General features: G+C 39.1%; 1 protein-coding gene across 3 annotated transcripts in view; it reads left to right on the forward strand.

Moving 5' to 3' along the window:
• Positions 1–15383: 15383 nt before the first annotated feature.
• The window catches only part of NRDE2 (NRDE-2, necessary for RNA interference, domain containing), a 71925-nt gene continuing 64652 nt past the window's right edge, over positions 15384–22656 (forward strand). For all 3 annotated transcript variants that reach the window (XM_074289733.1, XM_074289734.1, XM_074289735.1), the window contains exon 1: positions 15384–15532. In XM_074289733.1, the coding sequence (XP_074145834.1) occupies positions 15460–15532 (73 nt within the window). In that variant the 5' untranslated portion in view covers positions 15384–15459. The remainder of the gene's footprint in view (positions 15533–22656) is intronic.

Below are 22656 nucleotides of genomic sequence, written 5' to 3' on the forward strand. Positions count from 1 at the left end.
AACAACCTTTAGTTAGATACATATTACTAATGATGTAGCATGGCTACTTAAGGATTATACTGCTTTCATCTAATATACTTAAACAAAGATGTTAATGTTATGCCAGGGAAGTCTTTGGAATTTTAGAACCTTGTTGACTTGAATTTTAATGTTTTGGCAGAGAACTGTAGCAATTATTTAGGTGACTCAGGCCAAAGAAAACAATACACTTTGAATTACCTGAATTAGTTATTTCTGTTTGATCAAATAATTGCCAAGTCTCCAATTGATTTCATGTGTGGCAACCTAGTTTAAACTCTGTGAGTGGATAGTCTGTTTGGTTTGGGTTTTTAATAACTGTGAAATGTGGGATTTAATCTTATAATTGCTCATAGAAAGTAAAAAGTTGAAAGCAAGAACAACAAACATAAAATAAATGAAAGCAGCTTAACTGATATATAATGAGGTCAGTTGCTCACTTGGAATTTTCTGTGAAATTTGGCTGAGAAATTATCTCATTGTAATTTTGTCTTTGGGGACTGAATTATCTGGTTTGGCTGTCTATATTCATCAACCTAAGCAACTGGAAAACTATGTGTAGAGCCAATTTAAAAGATCCTTTTGCCAATTAATTTTTATCTTGGTTTATAAAATATCTGATCCTTTGATGGAACAACTCATGTACATTCAAAATTACATTTACCTAATATCAACTTCCTAGAACATAATACCAAGCTCTCTTAAACTTCACCCTTCTCAAGCTTCCTCATTTCTGTTGAAGGTACCACTATTTTTCTAGTCACCTTGAAATCAACCCTAACTTTCTTCTTCATTGGTCCCCTCCCTCATTCATTCAGTTGTCAAATCTTTGATAAATTCTAGCTATGGACATTATGAGGCCTACTAATGCTGTGGATAGAGAGCACTGTATCTGGAATCAGGAATCACATCTTTTGATCAAATCAAATCAGTTCAAATCTTGTCCCCAATACCATATGACAACAAATTAGTTACTGAACCTCTTTGATTCTCCATCTTCACTTTTGTAAATACTATCCATAGTATTCAGGATCATATATTTACAGCTACCTCACAGGGTTGCTGTAAGGGTCAATGAAATAAGACGTAGAATATTTTGAAAAGTTTAAAATGCTAGATAAGAATGGATTGCTACCCCTATATATTTTGGTGTTTCCTAGCTCTCTCCAAGTGCCTTTGAATTCATGCCCTCTCCACTTCTCCAGAAAATTTTTCCCACTATCCTCTGTCTAATCTTCAATCTCTCTTTTATAGCTCTTTTATTGATGTCTACAAACAAGCTTAAGTCTCCTCCATTCTATAGAGCCCTGACACTGGATCCTCCCACTCTTGCTGGGCAAGGAAAATAAGGGATTTATTAAGCATTTAAGTGCTGAACTAAATATTGTACTGTTTTACAAATATGATCTTATTTGATCCTAACAATAACTTTAGGAGGTAGGTGCTTTCATTATCTTTATTTTCTTGTGGAGGAAACTGAGGCAGACAGAGGTTAAGTAATTTGTTCAAAGTCACAAAGTATCTGAGGCTGGATTTAAACTCAGATCTTCTGATTCCAGGCCCACTGCTCTATTCATTGTACTACCAAGCTCTACTTGTTGCTTTTGACCTGGACTACTTCAATCTATTGTCCTCCCTTCTTCTGGTTTCTCTTTTCAATTCATCCTCTTTCCAGCTACCAAAGTGACTTTTTCCCATAAATGTAGGTCTCATCATGTCACTCCCTTATTCAGTGAGATCTATTACTTCTAGGACCAATAACAAACTTCTCTGTCTTTGAAACTTAACTTCCATGTAGTTTATGGTTCATATATCGTGGTCTACTTGAAATATCTCCCACATTATACTCCATTTCCCTTCTTTGCACTGGCTGACCTCCATGTCTGGATTTCTCTCTTCCTTAACCTCTGCACCTTGGTTTCCTGGCTTCCTTCAAGACTCATCCCATTCTACCTCCTCCAGGAAGCCTCATACTGATAAGAAAAGGCTGTCTATCAGATTACCTTTTATCTACTCTGAATATATCCTGTATATAGCTGATTCTTTACATGTTTTCTATCCCATGAGAATGTCAGCTTCCAGACTGCAAGTGTTGCTTTTGCCTCTTTTTGTAACCCCAGAGTTTAGTACAATGTCTGGCACATAATAAGCAACTTAATATTCTCTTGTTTATTTTGTTGTTAGTTTTTAGAGACAGAATTATAACTAGGGCAGAGCTAATGAGGTTTTGCCCCTGGGCACTGAAACTTAGAGAGTATTGACAGTATTTGCAATCTTTCCAAAGCTTTGTGCCTAGTTAGAAAGAATAGTTAAAATAGGATGGTACAAATGGCATTGGTGAGGTCTTCTCTCAGGTCTTGACTCTTTACATCTGCTTCAGTGGAGAGACATTTGATACATATTCTTTATTCTTGACTGAGAGCATACTAGATGGAGATTATGCCCTGCCAGAGTCAGGAGGACTTATACACATTAAGTAGGACATTGGGAATCAGTATAGTGTGATGACTTGTTAGCTATATGACCTTAGTAATAAAAGGTCACATTAATATAGTACTTTAGAACTATTATTTAATTCCTCCTAAAATTCGGTGAGAATAGCACAATTATTGTTATTCCTATTTTATAGATAAAGAAACTGAGATCCAGAGATACTAGATGATTGTCCAAGTTTACAAAGAAGTGTAAGAAGTGAGGTGATACTCAGAATTTGAATCCAAATTCTTTGACTCTAAATCTAGAGCTCTTTCTATTCTGTAAATATCATCTCTCCTATAGCAGCGGGGAGATTATATATACTACGTACCTTTGAGAAATGTTTTTAAGTCATGGGTAAAAAGTGTTTATATAATAGGTCAATCTGATTTTTTGCTATGAATATAGGTAGCATAATATAGTAGACAGAGGGCTGATCTTGGAGTCAAGAAGATCCAGATTTCAAGTTTTTCCTCTGACATATATTGACTGTGTGTCCAATCACTTAATCACTTAAATTTTTAGTACCTATAGGCAACTAGCTTTCTAAAACTGTTTTACAGATGAGTTGCAGATTCACATTAACAGGAGACTCCAGAAGGGGAGTTCCCATCACTGAGGAAATCAAAATCACAGGTCTAGAACAAAAATAGCAATTATAGATTTTAGTCTCCTAGCAACATTATTCTTAGACTCATTAGGAACTCCTTCTGTTTTGTCCATAGCAATGGTTTTGTCCATAGATAGGTCAGAGGAGAACCAGAAGAGGGCAGTGTCATTAAAAAAACTAGTGCAAAGAGATTATCAAGAAGACTGCCACTGACAGCATCAAAAACTGCAGAGAAATCACGAAAGATGCAGTCTGAAAAAAAATGGTCATTGGATTTAACAATTAAGAAATCACTAGTAACTTTGGAGAGAGCAGTTTTAGTCAAAGGATTAAGTCAGAAGCCAGATTGCAGAAAATTAAGAAAAGAATAATAGGAAAGGGAGTAGAATAAACCAGCAATAAAGCAAAATAGAATTACAAGCAAAATTAGAATAAGGCAATTTTTTTGAAGGGAGAAGCTACAAGCAATTTATTTTAATTTGTAATGAGTGATGATTTTCTGATATATTTGACTTCTAAAAGTTTCTATTCAGACTACATTACTTTCTGTAGTAATTATTTTAAATAATTTATATGAATATACTAAATTTAATTTAGATAATTAAAAATGTTAAAGTTATATGTGGGCATTTGGAGAAAATGTATTAGTATTAAATGGTCTACTTAAGGAAGTTTGTCTAATTTTTAAAATCACTTCACTGATTATAATGACTCTAAAAAGTATCCTCAATTTGGCTGTAAGACTGTGCTTCTTAATAAAATCCCATTAATTATATTTCTAAAAATACACATTGGATATTGCTCATCATGTCTTAATGAAATAACATCTTTTCTAATCACTACACATAACTTTTAAAAACCTTATTTATTTCAAACAGGTTTCTAAAGGGCATAATTGAGAACTTCTCTCCTTAGAAATAGGGAAGAACAGAATAGGCCAGATATGATTTAGGTAAGATAAGAGGTAATTTGATAACATTAAATTAAAAAGTTTTTGCTCAAAGAAAATGCCATTAAGAGTAAGAGGAAAGCAGAAAATTGGGAAACAATTTTTATAGACAACATTTCTGATAAAGGCCTTATTTCTAAAATATATAAAAAACAGAGTCAAATTTACAAGAATACAAGTTTCCTAATTGGTAAATGGTCAAAGGATATGAAAAGGCAGTTTTTAGATGAAAAAATTAAAGCCATCTATAGTCATATGAAAAAAATATTCTAAATCATTATTGATTAGAGAAATGCTAATTAAAACAACTCTGAAGAACTATCTGGCTGGCTAAGATGAACAAAAAGGAAAATGATAAATGTTGGAGAGGATGTGGGAAAATTGGGACACAATGTAATTTGGTGAACAGCTGAAGAAATTTTGGTATATGAATTCAATGGAATACTACTGTGCTATAAGAAATGGCACACAGGTGGATTTCAGAAAAACCTGGAAAGTCTTAGATGAATTAATGTTGAGCAAAGTGAGCACAACTAGAAGAACACTGAACATAATAACAGCAACATTGTGTAGATGATCAACTATAAATAGACTTAGATCTTTCCAGCAATATAGTGATCCAAGACAATCCTGAAAGATGTCACAGAAATGCTGACCACATTCAGAGAAAGTACTATGAAATCTTAAGGCAGATCGAAGCTTAATATTTCCCCCTTTTTTTCCTCCCATATGTTTCTCCCTTTTGTTCTAATTCTTTTTTCATAACATGGCTAATGTGGAAATAGTTAAAAACAAGTAAAAAAAAGAAATGTAATGTCTCAAGATATTTAGGAATTTGACTCTTGGTTTACAACAGCAAGTGAGGTTAGAGAATGTGAGAGAGATTAATGAAGTGGCCAAGTCATTATCTTCCTTGTTGATACCTCTGGTTTTTAGATGGTAAGTTTTTCTTTCCTTCCTTTATTAGGAACTACAGTAAGTACAAGAGAATGCCTCAGGATTGAACAACTTGATAGACCAGACCCTCCAGTTTTATAGGGGTTAGGAAGGGTTCATGTTCATTTAGACAAAGAGGTTTTGCTTTTCAGTGACTCAAACAAGTTTAACAGTCTTGTTCATCATTCAACCAATCTGGAACCTAGCCAACCTGCCATATTGCCACGACTTTGAATTCTTTACTCATTAATTTTTTAAAAGTCTTTCTCTGATGTAAAATGAAGCACGGTTTTTAGTAATCCATCAACAAATATTTTGTGAGCTTCTTACTAATACACTTAGGAACTATGGAAGCTAAGATAAATGAAGCCTAGAGGAACTTATCTCTTTGGAGAGGAAAGTCACTAGACTCTATTGCTGTGAGAAAGGTATAAACCATGCTGACTGGACCCAATAAAAATTCTTACTAACTTTAACTGGACCTCTGTTGTTGCTCAAGAATTCTTGTATTCCTCCTTAATTGCCTTAAGAGAACATTCCTACCATTGCTGTTTCAAACTATTACCACATTCCCAAAGAACCTAATAATGCTCACCCTTCTATCACATGGGTATTTGATCTTTCCTCCAACTTTCCTGTGAAAATAGTGGACTTCTATTTAAACTTCCTTAAACATCTATTTTAAAAAACAAACCCAACAACTCATGTATCTAAATTCAACTTTTAACTTGAAAATATTTTTCCTTTTTTTAAAATACATCCCTTCTTTCTGTATCACAACATTGTACAGTCCTCCTAGCCAAAGGCAGTCTCTTGAACTACAATCAGAGGTCTTGACTCTATTCCTGCTGTTGTGGCTTTTTCCAAGACCTTGACTCATTAGTTATTATCTGTTGTCTCTAAGTAAATTACTCACATTTTTGTTACATGTCACAATTTACAAAGTACTTTCTTTACAACCCTAATTATCTTTTACCCAGAAAACTGTTTTCTAACTAATCTTCCTAATTCCAGTTTTTCTTCTCTCCAACCTTCCTATATCTGCCAAAATAATTTTCCTTTTGCATAAGTTAACCATGTAACTCATCTGCTCAAAAACCATGTGTTTTCCTATTACCTACTGGGTAGAATATAAACTCTTGATTCTCATATTAAAATCTTCCAAAATTTGGCTATAACAAATTTTTATCTTCCTTGCCCCCTACTTCCCTTCACGTACTTTGCGTTCTAGCCATATTGAACTATTAGTTGTTTCTTGACTTTGTCCTAAATTCTTTCTCTGTAAATTCTGTAGGCAGTCCTTCATACCCTAAATATTCTTCCTCATCTCTGCCTATCTGAAATCCTTTCATTTCTTCAAGCCCTCATTCAGGGAGTACCTCTTTTATGGAGCCATCCCTGATCTCCCCAACTTAAAGTTATTTTTCCCTTCTCAGGAAAACATTATTCACACCTTTCTTCTATCATGATCATATTTACTTTGAATCACACTTATTTGTGGCTATATTATGTCCCCTTTTGTAATCTTCTTAAGGGCAGATTCTGGGCTCTTCAGTGTTCTATCCCCAATACTGAGCACAGTACCTAATAAAATTTTGTTAAATTGAACAGCTATGTAAGGATAACAGTAAAATTATTACTATGTTTATTTACAGATGAAGCTGAAAAGGAAATAAAAAATACCTTGTCTAAAGTTATACAGCGAATAAAAAGTAGAAATGTGGCTTGAAAATTCACTTTTGACTCTGTAAGTATTTTCTACTGTTTTCAGCATTGTTAATTTCTGTCTAGTATGGCTCTGCTTCTCACACCCATCTTATACTTAGTGCTCTTTTCTCCTCTCTTTATGCTTCAGAGATTTCATTGCTTCAATTATTTGACTCAAGTGACTCAAGTCCAAGTAGTCATTTCCCCACAGCTCCCTGTTTGTATCCTTAACTTATTAGCTAGGTATGGATGTTCTATCAATATCTTTAAACAGCATATGTAAAACTCAACTCATCTTTTCTCACAGACTTTCTTCCCTTCTCAATTTTTCAATTTTTGCTGATAGAATCACCATTATCTTGTTCATTCATGCCTGTAACCTTAGAGTCTTCTTGATTCCTTCTTCCCCGATGCCTACAAATTCAATAACTATTAAGTTCCTATAATGTGCAAAGCTCTAAAGAAGATAAAAAAAACCAAGACATGGTTACTTTCCCCAAGGGGTTCACAAATGTTTCCTCTCTAGCCTAGTCTCTTCCAAGCCAATTTATACTAAAAAATGCCAGACAAGTCTTACTAAAATATTGTTGTGCCCATGTAATACTTTCCTCAGTAATCTATAATGTTTTTCTGTTACTTACACATTAACTCTTTAGGCATATCTCCAAAATGGCTCCAACTTCTCTCTAGATTACAGGAATCCTTAACTTGGGGATCATGAAAGTGATTTAAAATCCCCTGTTTGGCTTTTAAAGCCCATCACCACTTGGCCCTTTCAAGCCCTTTTACCTTCCTTCTCCTTCCATACTCTGCCAGGGGTTCTCAAACTATGGCCTGGACCGGGGCCAGATGCTGCCGCTGAGGACATTTATGTGGCCCAGCGGGTTATGGCAAATGGGCTGAGACAGTGTGGGTTTTTGTTTTTACTATAGTCCGGCCTTCCCACAGTCTGAGGGACAGTGAACTGGTCCCCTATTTAAAAAGTTTGAGGACCACTGCACGGTATACAAAAGCACTCCTTCAGCCTTGTCCCTGTCTCCCAAACCTTCTTATTGATAGGGGAAACCTCTCTTGAGTCAGTCACCTAGAACCCTGATTCCTTAATCCTATCTCACCTTAGAAACCAACCCTCCCCCCCCCCTTAAGTACCACTAATTAATCTTTCCATAAAGTTCAGCTGACACTAACCAAATTTTCAATAGAGCTGAACTAAAGCTAAGTACCACTACTTAACTTTCAAAAGAACTGAATTAATGTTAAGTACCACCACTTAAGCCTTCTATAGATTTGAACTACCACCAAACTTTCTATAACTTTACTGAAGCCTATTCAAGCCGAAAACTTCTCTGTTGTAGTCTCAGAAGCCCCCAAGACCTAAACTCTGATCATAAAACTAAGTACTCTAGCTTTACCAGCTTGCAGAACTCAATCTTATCTTGGAATTTTTGTCCACTAAGAGACAGCTCTCTTATGGATCCAAAATAAACTTTTCTCTTTTAGAAAATTTAGTAAATTCTATTTACTAAACCTGTGCCTTGTCTCACACATCATAAGCCTGGATCCCCAACAAACTTGGTGGCCCGTATGGGGAGATGGACAGAGCCTGCTGTAGATAAGCCCCCTTTTTCTCTGAACCCCCAGAGCTGTGAGCAGCCAAAGATCTGGATTAATTTGGCCTGCTGGAGTTTTCTCACTCAAGCAAAATCTTTATTCGTAGGGATGCTTGCCATAAGGATTTCTGCGATTTCTTTTTCTCTCTCAAGGGATGCCTTGGAGAACGAAAAAAGCTATTGGGAAAAATTTGGGGTGTTTTACGGCTTTTAAGGCTTTTGAGTATTTTTTTGAGGCTTAAGGCGAGAATAGGACAGTTTATTTCATCCATTCCTAAAGACTCACTTCTAGGCTGTCTCTTAAAAAACAAGGATAAATTTGGCATTAGAGATCTCAAAACTAAAAAGCTATTTTTGCAAAACCGCCTGGCCTAAGAACATCTTAGGGAACCAGGAAAAATGACTGATATATGGCTAAATAGATTACAGAACTATTAAGGAGTTACTTATATTGCAGGAGACAAGGGAAGTGGATTGAAGTCCTTTATATCTAAGCCTTCATGGCTTTAGCACAAGACCCTAAATTAAGACTAAATTGCAAATCGTTACTTGCCAAATCTAATGGAGAGGAAGAAACTGATCTTTTAGATGATCCCCTCTTCTCCACTCTTTTAGGGACACAAGAAGCATCTGCTCCGCCCTCTGGCTCTCAGCAGAATGCTTGCACTCTAGAACCTCCTCCTTATCAGAAACAGGACCCTGGGTCCCAAGATACACAACTCCCCTCTCCACCGGAGTGGAGTTCTGGAAATGCCCACCCCCCACTTCTTAGTCCTTCTCATACACTTAGTGGGCTCCCTTTTTCCTCAACCCAATCCCTTCTGCTTCCCTCTGAGGCCAGCCAGTCTCAAGGCCTCTGACCTTCTTGTGCTAAAGCTGGAGATTTTCCTTCTCCTCCATGGGACCCTGATTCAGCTACAGCTGTTAATCAGGACCTTGGTCTGGGTATTTCTAATTTCTTCCCCTTGAGGGAAGTTGCAGACCCTCAAGGGGGAGTACTCAGAGTACAAGTGCCCTTTTCCATGTCAGATGTCTCCCAAATCGAGGAAAAATTGGGTAGATATTCTGAGAATCCTACTATATTGAGGGATTTAAGGCCATCACCCTCCAATATGACATTTCCTGGGGAGTATTATAATCTCTTCTTGTACAAAAGAGGAGAAAAGGCGAATCTGGGAGTTAGCCCAGAAATTCGGGGACGATATAGCTTCCTCCTCCCCTGCTAGGTACCAGCCGCTGTTGCTCTACCCCTATCAGATCCCTCATGGAACTACCAGGGGAAGCAGGGACAGAGAGAGGAGAGACCACCTACTAACCTGCCTCATTGAGGGCATGAGGAAAGGGATCAAAAAAACAGGTTACTTATGACAAGCTCAGGGAGATTACTCAAACAGCTGAGGAAAATCCTGCCGTCTTCCAAGGTCAACTGGAAGAGGCCCTGAGAAAATACACTAATCTGGACCCCACTTCTCAGGAAGGTGCCACAGTTCTTAGCATATATTTTATAAACCAATCTGCCCCAGACATTAGGAAGAAGCTACAAAAATTGGCCTTGGGTCATCAGACCCCCATGACTCAATTATTAGAAGTTGCTTTTGGGGTGTTCAATAATAGAGACCAGGAAGCAGCAATGGAGAAGGATCACAGAGCCAGAAACAAAGAACAGGTCCAACTTTTAGCTGCTGCCATTTCTAGAGAACAAAAGGGTTTCAGGTGCAAAGGGCAGGCCCATGGAGAAAGCCTCCCTGTCCTTGTCCTAAATGCCACAAGGAAGGGCACTGGAAGAGGGACTGCCCAGAGAGGGGTAGAGCCACCGCCTGAAATCTCGCCCTCCAGTCCTCTCAGGACTCGGAGTGACAGGGTCCAGGGTTCAGCGGGGGGTCCCCTTTCTCTGTAAGTGCCAAATCCAGGGTGACTCTAGACATGGCAGGTAAGCACATTAATTTTCTATTTGACACTGGGGCCTCTTTTTTGGTTCTGACACTCTGGTCCAACCCACCCCTCCTCCCGTAATGGGGATTGAAGGGAACCTCCAGAGCTGCTTGGAAACTTTTCCCTTACCTTGTAGATATGGAGATTTGCTGTTTCCACACTCTTTTTAAAATTATTCCTTCCTGTCCCAACCCTCTATTAGGTCAGGATTTAATGGAGAAGTTGGGAACCCAATTCTCTCTGCTCAAATCTCCAAGTATATTTTTATGCTCCTTCTGAGACCTTCCCATGTTCCTTATGAAATCTGGGAGGACAATGCATGCTACATCAGTCCTCAATAAGCTACGGGATCCTAATGTGTTCCCACATAGACGGCAGTATCCAATTAAGCAGGAAGACAGGATCGGGTAACAACCTTTGATTGAAAAGTTTCTTAAGTTTAAACTCTGGATCCCCTGCCAATCTCCCTGCAATACTCCGATCCTTCCTGTTAAGAAAGCGAATGGGGATTATCGTATGGTACAGGATCCAAGGGGGATTAATGAAGCAGTTATCCCAATCCATTCCATAGTACCTAACCTCTACACAATCGTCAGGCAAATTTCAGGGAATATTAAATGGTTTTCCACCCTGGGTTAAAAGACGCTTTCTTTTGTATTCCTCTACACGAGGATTGCCAATTCCTCTTCACCTTTGAATGAGCTAAGCCAGGAGAACTTCTGCACCAATTAACTTGGACTGTCCTACCACAGGGCTTTCCAGATAGTCCCCATTTATTCAGGCAAGTCTTAGCTAAAGATTTGAGAGATCTCGAGCTGCCCAGCAGCAGCCTTATTCAATATGTGGATGATATCTTGCTCTGCAGTCCTACTAGGGAGGAGTCCCTGGCAGCGACCATAAAAACCTTAAATTTCCTAGCTTCAAGAGGTTACAGGGTCTCTCTATCTAAGGCCCACATTGCCTGCCAATCTGTCAAATATTTGGGTCACAATCTCACCCCCACCTCTCGCTCTCTGAGGAGAGGAAGCAGGCTATCTTAAGTATCCTACCTCCTGTTTCTAAGAAACAGCTGAGAACCTTCTCAGGTATGGCAGGTTTCTGCAGAATCTAGATTCCAAATTTTGGGATTATTGCTAAGCCCCTCTATGATTCTATTCAAGGTCCCGATAACCTTCCTCTCCAATGGGGACCTGAGCAGGCCAATGCTTTTAAAACCTTGAAGGCTAAATTAATCTCTGCCCCTGCTCTTGCCCTGCCTGACTTACAGAAACCTTTCACTCTGTATGTAGATGAAAGGCGTGGGCAGGCTTTGGGAGTCCTTACTCAGTCTCTGGGACCAGATCCCAGGCCAGTAGGTTATTTTTCAAAGAAGCTGGACCCATTTTCAAAGTCTAGGATGGCCTTCCTGCCTTAGAGAGGTAGCCACAACTGCCCTCTTGATAGAGGAAGCCTCCAAATTGATTTTGGGGCAGCCATTACAGGTTTTAACCCCCCACAGGGTCCAAAGCATTCTAGAATCCAAAGGCTCTCAAGTGGGAGAATTACTAAAAACCAGGCCCTCCTGCTACATATCCCTGACCTAAGTCTTCGAATTTGCCACACCCTAAATCCTGCCACCCTCCTCCCTGATCTCTCAATCTGGAGAGATTGTCCATAATTGCGAGGAAATGATAGACTCTGTATACTCTAGCAGAGCTGACTTGAAGGAAATTCCTCTTGAGAACCCAGATGAGGAATGGTTCACGGATGGGTCTAGCTTCCTCAAGAATGGGGAGAGAAAGGCGGGTTATGCAGTGGTATCTCTTTATAGCACCCTGGAAGCTAAGCCATTGCCTCCTGGCACCTCGGCACAGAAATCCGAACTCATAGCATTAACCAGGGCTTTAGAACTGGGGAAGGGGATGAGTCAATATTTATACTGATTCCAAATATGCTTTTCATGTTTTGCATGCTCATGGAGCTATTTGGAAAGAAAGGGGCTTGTTAACAGCAAGGAATTCTCCCATTAAACACTCAGGAGAAATTCTATGTCTATTACAAGCTGTCCATGAACCCAAGGAGGTCTCGGTTATATTTTGCAGAGGGCACCAGAAGGGAGAGTCACTTCAGGCTAAGGGAAATAGGCTGGCAGATGCAGCTGCTAAGACGGCTGCCCTTACGCCCCTATTGACACCTTTAATTCCCCAGCTAACTGAGTCTTTTACTCCTTCCTATAGCACACAGGAGAAAGCTCTGGCAGAACAAAGCGGGTACAGTCTTTCTCCCTCTGGTTGGTACCAGACTCCCTCAGACCACCTCTTAGTTCCAGAGGCAAATCAGTGGAAACTGATCTCTGGTCTGCACCAGGCTACGCATCTGGGGAGGAGTGCCCTCCACTCCTTGGTTGAACGCATTTTCACTGGCCATAAGCTGGGGGAAACGATCAGGCAAGTCTGCCAGGCCTGTCCAATTTGTGCCCAGGTGAATCCTGAGGGAGCCGTTAAACCCCCACCTCTCCTGAAGCCAATTCAGAGGAGAGGCACTTACCCTGGCGAGGACTGGCAACTAGATTTCACGAATATGCCCCCCTGCAGAGGTTTCAAGTTGCTTCTAGTGTTAGTGGACACATTTACTAACTGGGTAGAAGCATTTCCATGCAGGACTGAGAAAGCCCACGAGGTATCCAAATGCCTATTAAAAGAAGTCATACCTCCCTTTGGTTTACCTGCCTCGTTGCGGAGTGATAACGGGCCTGCCTTTATTTCTCAGGTGACACAAATTGTAGCAAAAGCTCTTAAAATTACTTATCACCTTCACTCTGCCAGGAGACCCCAAGCCTCGGGCAAAGTGGAGAAAATGAACCACACCCTTAAGTGAGTCCTCACTAAATTAGTCTTGAGACTCGAGAAGATTGGATTAAGAGTCTCCCAGTTGGGCTTCTTAGAATCAGAATTGCCCCCAGAAAATCTATCAAGCTCAGCCCATTTGAGCTCTTGTATGGAAGGCCTTTTCTAACAACTGATATTTTTGTTGACCCAGAACAGCATCTGGTCATTCGATTTGCTTCACAACTTGGTGCAGTTCAGAATGCCCTTTCTGAATATGCAAACGAGCATCTCCCCAAACGCACAGATGCTCCCGCTCAGGTTAACTCCCCTGTCAATCCCGGGGATATGGTGTATCTAAAGAGCTGAAAGCCCCAAGGGGCTGACCCCTTAGGAGTAAAGTGGAAAGGCCCATACAAGGTCATCTTAACTGCTCCAAATGCAGTTAAACTGGAAGGGTCTCCAGCTGGACTCATTTCTAGGATTAAAAATGCTGCTTCTGTTTCAGATACCCCAGTCTATTCCTGCAAGCCCATAGAGGACCTGAAGTTTCTCTTTTGAAAGACGCCCGGGAAAGATGCTGGAGAAAGAAGTCTCTAGCACTAATCTTTCTTCCTCGTTATGAGGACTCTACTCTTGATACTTTTTCTCCAGCTGGGAAATGGGGTGACAACCTCCTAGTCAGATTGGGGAACTCTGGGGAACTGGGGGTGCCCAGGACTGCTGGGTGTGCCATCAGCACCCCCAGGCTGGGTCCCACATGCCGCCTAATGCATTCTTTGCAAAGGCTCCGTTCCCACAGGCCACCAGCTCCTCGGTAGATGCCACCCCCTTTGTACTAGCCAACCCCCAGGGGAACTACTCTGGCCCAACTGTTCCCTGCTTTCTGGCTGGCTCAAGGACATTCAAGAGAAAATCCTTACTCCTCCCGACGACTCCTCTGGGTGGGGCTCCTGGTTCTTAACCCCCATCCTAACTCCATATATTGTCTAGTTACTCATATCTGGTCCTTGCATTTTCAGACTGCTGGTGGGAGTCATTTCTTCTAGGGTTCCACCTTCCAACTTCCAGCTGCTCCTGGCCCGAGACTCTGGGACTCAAGGAGAGCGGCCCCCTCTAGACTCCGCGGCTGCCATCTTCAGATCCCGCCCTCCCTGACGTGGACCCCCAAATGAACTCGGGACTTCTCTCCGACCGTTGCCAGCTTGAGGAAGCTACAGAAGATGAGCACTTGGGGGTGCTTGTCTTGGGGGGAAACTGACTTGGGAAAATCAGAAGTCAGTTACCTTGCCCTTAACCCTATCTCGCCCTGGAAGCCAATCCCCACCTCCGTTAAGCACCACTAATTAACTTCTCTAGAGTTCAGCTGACACTACCAAGTCTTCTATAGAGCGGAACTAAAGCTAAGTCCTCCTACTTAGCTTCAATAGAACCGAATTAATGTTAAGTCCCACACTTAAGCCTTCTACAGATTTGAACTATCACCAAACTTTCTACAACTTTACTGAAGCCTATTCAAGCCCAAAACTTCTCTGTCTCAGAAGCCCCCAAGACCTAACTCTGATCACATAACTGAGCACTCTCACCTACCGCGCAGAACTCTGATCTCACCTGAGAGTTTTTGTCCACTGAGAGACAGAGAAAAGCTTATTTTGGATCCCTGAGAGACGAGCTCTCTTAGGGATCCAAAATAAACCTTTCTCCTTTTTCAGAAAGCTGAGTAAATCCTTTGACCTCACCCGCCCTGGTCCCCACACTCTGGCCGCTTCGGGCTCCCTCAGGCCCCAGATCCCACACCAGCGCCTTCCCTTCCATCACTTTGACGAGCCCGCCGTGCCTGGTTTCTACAAAGTTGTTAGAAAGTTGTCTCATCGGTTACATTGTAACTTCCGTGGGAGGAGCAGGAATGGTTTTTGGCTTTTTTGTTATCTCCAATTAGCAGGAAGGGGCGGCCAGGAGACCGGGGAAAGTGCCGGGCCTGTAGTCAGGTGATCCTGGGCGAGCCACTGCCCCCGGTTTGCTTCAATTTCTTCATCTGTGGAAAAAAGAAATGAGCTGGAGAAGCAAATGCCAGACCACTCCAGGGCCTTTGTCGAGAAAATCTCAAAATGGGGTCGCAAAATATCGGCCTCGAACATCGGGAGGGAGGCCTGACGGATAACAAGCACTTAAAGTGCTTACTGACGTAATTTTGGTGACCCTAGATAAATTACACTCTGGTGGTCGGATACTGTAAAATGAGGTTAGCTTGTGGGGCCTGGAAGTCCCCGCCCTCTTGAATTCTCACTTACACACAGCGCTAAAAGACCACAACTCCCACAATGCCTCGCGCCCTAGCGGACGCATGCTCAGTGCTCCATATCTAGTGTTTTTCCTTATGTGCGTGTGACGGAGCGGCGGTGGCCCTGGCCCGGAACCATGGCCCTGTTCCCGGCCTTTGCTGGTGTTAGTGCAGCCCCTGAGTCCTCCGCTGGGGGTAGCTCGAGAAAAGGTAAGGGCGCGAGCAGACCAAGGGCTTGGGTGGGGTGGAGGGTATCACCATTCGTCCCGCCCGGGGCGCCAGGCCTCGGGGTACCTCGACTAGCTGACTCTCCCGACATTCCCCGCGGCGGAGCAAAGGCTTCTGGGAAAGACGCGGGGGTTTCTTCCGTGATAGTGCGTGGGCTTGATGGGAGGGCAGAGACGCTGTGTCCCTAGAAGGACAGGAGAGGGAGTAGGTGATGGAAGAGTTGGGGGCGGGGGTCGGTGTGCGGACTCTGGGTGCCCCAGCCTAGGGAGGAGGGGAACTTCGTTGATTTTGCTTACTATTTACTCAATACTGTGGGTCACGGTGAGGTGCAGATGAAAGTTGGGGCAAACGCGAAAGAAAGGGCCTTTTTAACTTTTAGTGTTAAAATCAAAAGTAGACGATCCCCAGGAAGGCCGGAGCCGACGGCCTTTATGTCCCCTGCACCAATCACAGTAACCGGCACTGATGGGGTGCTTAAGGGGTGCTTGCTGACTGACTTGTTAAAGACAAAATAAAATCCCCTAAATCAGTGGTCCTCCAACTTCTTAGTCTCGAGACTCCCTTATATTCTTAAAAATTATCGAGAACCCAAGGAGCTTTCGTTATGTGAATTAAAGTATTAGAAACGAATACTGATACATTTTAAAAAACATATTTAACTCATTTAAAATTTCAGCAATAATTTCATTACTTATTAATATAGTATTTTAACATGAAAATTCTGTAGGGCAGTGTAATGTTCTGTTGTACCGACTTAGCACTTAGTAAGAACCTAATGCCTCTTTATCTCCTTAGAACTCAGTAAGAACCTAACTGGGCAGCCCAAAAGAAAAGTCGCATTTTCTAGAAACAAACTAAATAGAAGCGCGGCGTTGTTTTACGTATTTTTGCAGACCTTTAATATCTAGCCTAAGACTGCACTATTCTCATCTCCATCTCCATTTAATCTATTGCATATAAATTGTTTTAATTGAAATAAATGGAATTCTCTCAGATGGATACTTGAAAGGAGGACAACTTTAATAAATAAGCACTTAATGTTACTTTTTAAATAATTTTGATCTTGCAGACTGTGTGGGACTCTCCACCCTCCCATCACTTTTACTTTACACAGATAAAAGTGTTTTCTCCTGCTTAGGCTTTTCTTTTCTTTTCTTTTCTTTTTTTTTTTTAAATTAATTTTATAATTGTAATTTTTTTGACAGTACATATGCATGAATAATTTTTTTTAAACAACATTATCCCTTGTATTCATTTTTCCAAATTTTCCCCTCCCTCCCTCTATTCCCTCCCCTAGATGACAGACAATCCCATACATTTACATGTGTTACAGTATAACCTAGGTACAATATATGTGTGTAAATCCAATTTTCTTGTTGCACGTTAAATATTGGATTCTGAAGGTATAAGTAACCTGGGTAGATAGACAGTAGTGCTAACAATTTACATTCACTTCCCAGTGTTCCTTCTCTGGGTGTAGTTGTTTCTGTCCATCATTGATCAACTGGAACTGAATTCTGCTTAGACTTTTCTAGGGCAATGTTAGGATAGCTCTTTTGCAACTCTTTATGTATTTTCTTATATTTTTCCTGTGTATGTGGACTCCTCCAAGGATTCTCCTTTTTTTATTTTTAAACTTCTGTGCCCCTGTACCTATTTGTTCAATTGAATTAAGTATTGTTTTTGCCTTTGTGAATAAAAGATTTGGCAAATGAAGGTTTGGATAAAGTTGAGTGAAAGATGGGATAGGAGAGAGAAAGTAGGATGAAGTCAAAGTGTTAAGTAAGTTGGGATATGAAAAACCAAATTTAGAAGAAAGTATTAAATGTTGGGAGTATGTTTATGTTTCCATTATGATTGTGAGGAAACTCCTACAGTGATCCTAAACTATTTAATTTAAAACCTTAGAAAACTGACTGGCAGCTTGGGGGTTATGTTGTGGCCAGGATCATGCAAATCAGTATGTCAGGGATGGTACTTAAACCCAGGGCTTCCCAACTTTGAGGCCAGCTTCACCAAACCATGCTTCCCCTTTTAGCAATAAAAATAATAATAGTGATGATAAATCATTTGTATTTGGAGATTTATTCTCTACAAAGTGCTTCACTTTTTCTAGTTGTAACGGAACAAATTTCTGGTAGATAGTACAAATATTTAATTTTTGCATCACCCCAACCTGTGGATAGTGATTGATAAATACTTTTTTTGAATTAAACTGTAAGAGAACTAAAAATCTGTGTTGCTATCTTACAGATAAGGAAACTAAAGATAAAATCTTATCTCAGATCACAGAGCAGAGCCAAAACTAGTTTTCATTGTTCCCTGTTTAGTGTATTGCCTTCTATATTGTTATTTCCCTTTGACTTGATAGTTTGTGTTCTGTTTCTTTGTACTATGTTCTGAACAACTTTCTTTTTTCCCTGTTTGCTGAGCATAGGGTGTTTTTTTTTTTTTTAATAGTATTTCATTTTTCCCAATTACATGTAAAGACAAATTTTAACATTTTTTTGAAAGCAACCAGGGTTGTTACTTGTCCAGGATCACACAATAGTAAGTATATACAACTAGATTTGAACTCAAGGTCTCCTACATCCTGAGTCCAGGTCCAGGGTATATACATTGATATACCACAGCTTGTTCAGTTATTCCCTAATTGATGGGCATCCCCTCAATTCCAATTCTTTGTCACCATATAAGGAGCTGTTATAAATATTTTTGTACAATTAAGTCCTCTTCCCTCTTCACTACCTCCTCTCCCCCCCCCCTTTTTTTTTTTTTTTTTTGATGTCCTTGAGATACAAACCTAGTAGTTTGGCTGGATCAAGGAGCATGCATAGTTTGATAGTCCTTTGGGCATAGTTCCAAAATCTCTCCATTGTTGGATCACTGAACAACCCCCTGTCCTAACTGCAATTCACCTTTGCATTCTTCTACTTGATCCATAAAAGAAATTTGTGAAGTATATCACAGTATAGTATAGTGTTATACTTATTTTGTAGATTAGAAAGCTAAACCTGTTTCAAGTGTTTTGCTCAAGATGAGTTTGGAACCCAGGGCTTCTGATTTTCATTTCCTTTTATTACATTGTCTCTTTAAGAGCAGTTGTATCAGAAGCAGAATTCTAAGTAATAACTCACCACGAAAATTGGAAATCGGAAAACAAAAGGCTTTATTTTTGTGCTTGGTCTTCCCTTGCTTGGAAGTCCAAATGCTTAAGACTCAGCTCTATTTACTTACTACCTCTGGGGTCCTGGGCCAGTCTGTTAATTTTTCTGAACTTCGGTGAACCTACTTTTAAAATGGGGATAGAAATGGAATATTGAATATCGATTCTGCCTCACGGATTTTTTTTTTTTTTTTTTTTTTTTTTTTTTTTTGCAAAACATATGAGACAAACTATGTAAAATATTTTTATTACTATAAAATGCTATATAAACGTGAGTTACTCAGATTTTAAGGTGGTTGGTTGCATTTTTGTTGGCCTTTTTCAGACATAAGCTTTGGAATGCTGAACAAAATTTGCTCAAGTCATTCTCTTCACAATGTTGACTTTCCATTTTTGTATTTTTAAATTCACAAACATTGTAATGTGGGCTTTGATTTGAGAGATCAGTTTCAGTTTCATCTCTATCATCTGTGTGAGGGATAGAAAATCCTATCCAAAAATGACTACTCAGAGATCACTCATAGAAAAGCAGAATTATTAGAATCTCAAGAAGCAGACCCCATCCTGGTTTGTGAGACAAATTCATAGGAGGAGAGAGCCACTCTCTTGAAGATGTTCACAACTTTTATACATTTCAGACAAAGACCCTCCAAAATCCCACCCTCCATAGGATTGGGCAAAAGAATGCAGCCTAGGCCTTCACATGACTGGGGCCTATAGGTCTGGTTTACTGTTAGCTAGCAGTCTCTGATCAATATGTGCTTAATCTGTAAGTTCTTCACCATATCTTACTCCACACATCTGTATGACCATAGGCAAGCCCCTTGACTTTTCTGAACCTTTGGTTTTACTTCTGTCAAATGAAATACTATGAATTTATACAACATGCCTTCTAAGGGTTGTAAGAAAAACTTTTTATAAATCATGAGATGCTATATAATATCATTAGTTATCATTATTGACTTTTCTTCAAATTTGGCCATCCCTGCACTTATTTTGGTTATTTGTAAGCATAGTTATTTGCCCTGGAATCCTCTGTTAAGAGTTGGGCATCTAGGAGAGTTTTCCTTATTTTTTTTAGTAAATTAAATGCCATCTTTATCCCTTAATATTTGTTTATGCAATTAGTTCTGAAAGTTGTTTGTCTTCAAATATGTCTTACCTGCCACTTAACAAATAAGTAAAACAATATAAATTAATATTCTTTAATGGTGTGAGTACAAAAGTTCTTAGATGTTTTTAGCAAAGTTTAGTTCTAGATTTGCTTTTAAATTTTAAACTGTTCATGATAATTTTTCCATCTGACCACATTGTAATTGAATTAAAGCACATTTACCATTGTGGGAGAATGTAGTTACATAATAAAGACTTGACAAAAGTATTTCAGAGTTAAAGTATTCAGGTAATGAGTCACTGTATTATTTCCTGTAAAATTACATTAGAAATGCAAAGTCAGAGGCATGTCTTAGTCTTTAGTTTTTCTAGATACCTGCTTGTTCTTTATTAGACAAAAGGCCAGAAGTGGTTTCTCTCCTGATATTTCTGCCCCTTTTCTTTCACTGAAAGTGTGTGGTAAAATAATAAGAAAGAGTATTAATTGTTTAGCAGGTTTCAAGCTGTCCTTTCATTTGCCAGCCAATCAAATTTCCGCCTTTTGAGTCCTCAATTAGGCATCAGGTATCCCAGTGGACCTTATGATAATATGTAACATTCTGCTTATTATTTGCACACCTATCTAAATGGATATTTTATTTCAATTATACATTTGAAAATGATGTGAGGACATAAATATAAAAAATTAATTCTGTCATTTTATTTCAGTGAGACAACTCTTAATTTCAAGTAATCTCTTCCATATTAGAATTGTAGTGATCCTGAAAAATTAAATTAGCAGTAAAGTAGAAATAAAAAACAAATCCAGTTTGGACTCCCATTTGGTTTTGCAATTATCTGTATGCAGTTGGCTCTGATTTCTCATACTGACCTTCAGTCTTGTATCACTTAATTGATGCATCTAATTGAATGTACTTCAGGATTCTCAAACTCACTATGTCCAAAACAGATCTCATTATTTTTTTCTCCTAAACCTTCTTTCTAATTTTCCCTTTCTTTGTTGAGGGAACCATCATCTTTTCAATAACCCAGGTTCTAAATATGAATCATTTTCATGTCTTCCCAGTCCTTAAAGCTTCATGTCTAATCAATTATCAGATCTTTTTGAGTCTAATTCCATAATTTTTTTCTTCATCCTTCCATTCATAATCACCACCAGTCCCCAGCTGCCCTATTGCAATGGGTTCTTGATTACTCTCCTACTGAACTCTTACCTCGACCCCTCTTCCAATTTGCTAATGCCCCACCTCTCCAAATATTACTTTATATATTCTTTATATATATTTTATATTTAATTGTGTACAATGTTATATGCCATCCTTTCAGTAGAATGTAAGTTTTTTGAGAGTAGGAACTTTTTTTTTTGTCTTTGTATGATACATAGTAAACAATAAATGATTATTGAATGAGTGTAAGTTGTATATATAACTTGTATAATGCTTTGAATTTGAAGATCTTAAGGCACTTTTGAGAGTACAACTGTGGTACCTGGAAGTCATTTTAGACTTTGTGTCTAATATGATTTGAACTAAGTCATTTTACCTTACCACTAGGTTATAAAAGTAAACTATGTTGTAATGGATATAGTTCTTTTTAGTTTAGATATTTAAGGATCTGAACTCTTCACTTTTTTTTCCTTAAAAAATTTTTTTTTGTTAAATATTTCCCATAATTTTTTAAGCATTCATGTTAAAAGAAATTTGAGTTCCAACCAGTTTTTGTTAAATATTTCCCATAAGTTTTTAAGCATTCATGTTAAAAGAATTTTGAATTCCAAATTCTCTCCTTTCCTCCTGCCCCCTCTGCACTCCTTGAAAAGGCAAATAGTATTAATTATACATGTGAAGTCATATCAAATATTTCCATATTAGTCATGCAAAATAAAATCCAGATACATAAAATCAAGAAAAATAAAGTAAAAAAAAATGTTTCAAACTGCCTTAAGTATCCATTCTAACAATAGTCTAGAAAGATAAGGGAGTGTAACAATGAAAAATTCATCCACTTTTAAAGTGACTCTGAAGCACCAGGAGGCTATTTCATTTTATTGAAGGGCACAGAGCAAGGTTAAGAGTTCTAAGAGTTCTAGTTCCAATTACCCTAATCTAACTTCTTTACAAACTGTTTCACACATGGTCTCATATGGCAAAGCCTTAATTGCATCCTTAAAACTTATTCTGAAAAACTCTGGGAAAAGAATTAGACTTTATCTTGTTTTAGCTTCTGTCTTTCTCTTAATTTTATCCTTTTATCTCCATTATTAGGAACATTTACATAAAAGTAGACTTTCCTGTCTATGTGTAGGTTTATTTGTTTCTTTATCCTTTCTCCTTATTTGCTTTAGTGAATGACTTAGAAGTTGTTGAGGAAATGGCTGTAACCTATATTTTCATAAATAGGTACTGAGCAACTGGAGCTATATTTTCAAATTTATCTTCCCAGACTTTACTTCAGTTTAAAAAAAAAGGGGGGGGAGAGAAGCCTTGGGCCTGGGAATGACTCAGAAAAACTGCAAGAATTGCTATATAGCACTTGTGCCTCACTGATTTTAAATGTACCCATTAAATTACAAAGCCCTTAAGTGGGTGGGGGAGAGTAAGGAAGGGGCGTAATAACTTTTTTTCTAATGTGAACAAATAGTGAATGTTGGACCAATATACAACATAGCAGTGTGAACTTTGTTCATTTGGGTCTCTTCTTTGTGCCAAAGGCCCATGTACAGTATTATTTGATTCTGTTAAAGGGAGTACTAATTTGAAAACTCTTAAACAATTGTGTTGTGCCCATGTGCCCATATTAACAAAAGTAGTTTACAGGGTACAGGTTA

Source organism: Sminthopsis crassicaudata, chromosome 2 (assembly GCF_048593235.1).
Source record: "Sminthopsis crassicaudata isolate SCR6 chromosome 2, ASM4859323v1, whole genome shotgun sequence".
Taxonomy (NCBI): Eukaryota; Metazoa; Chordata; class Mammalia; order Dasyuromorphia; family Dasyuridae; genus Sminthopsis; species Sminthopsis crassicaudata.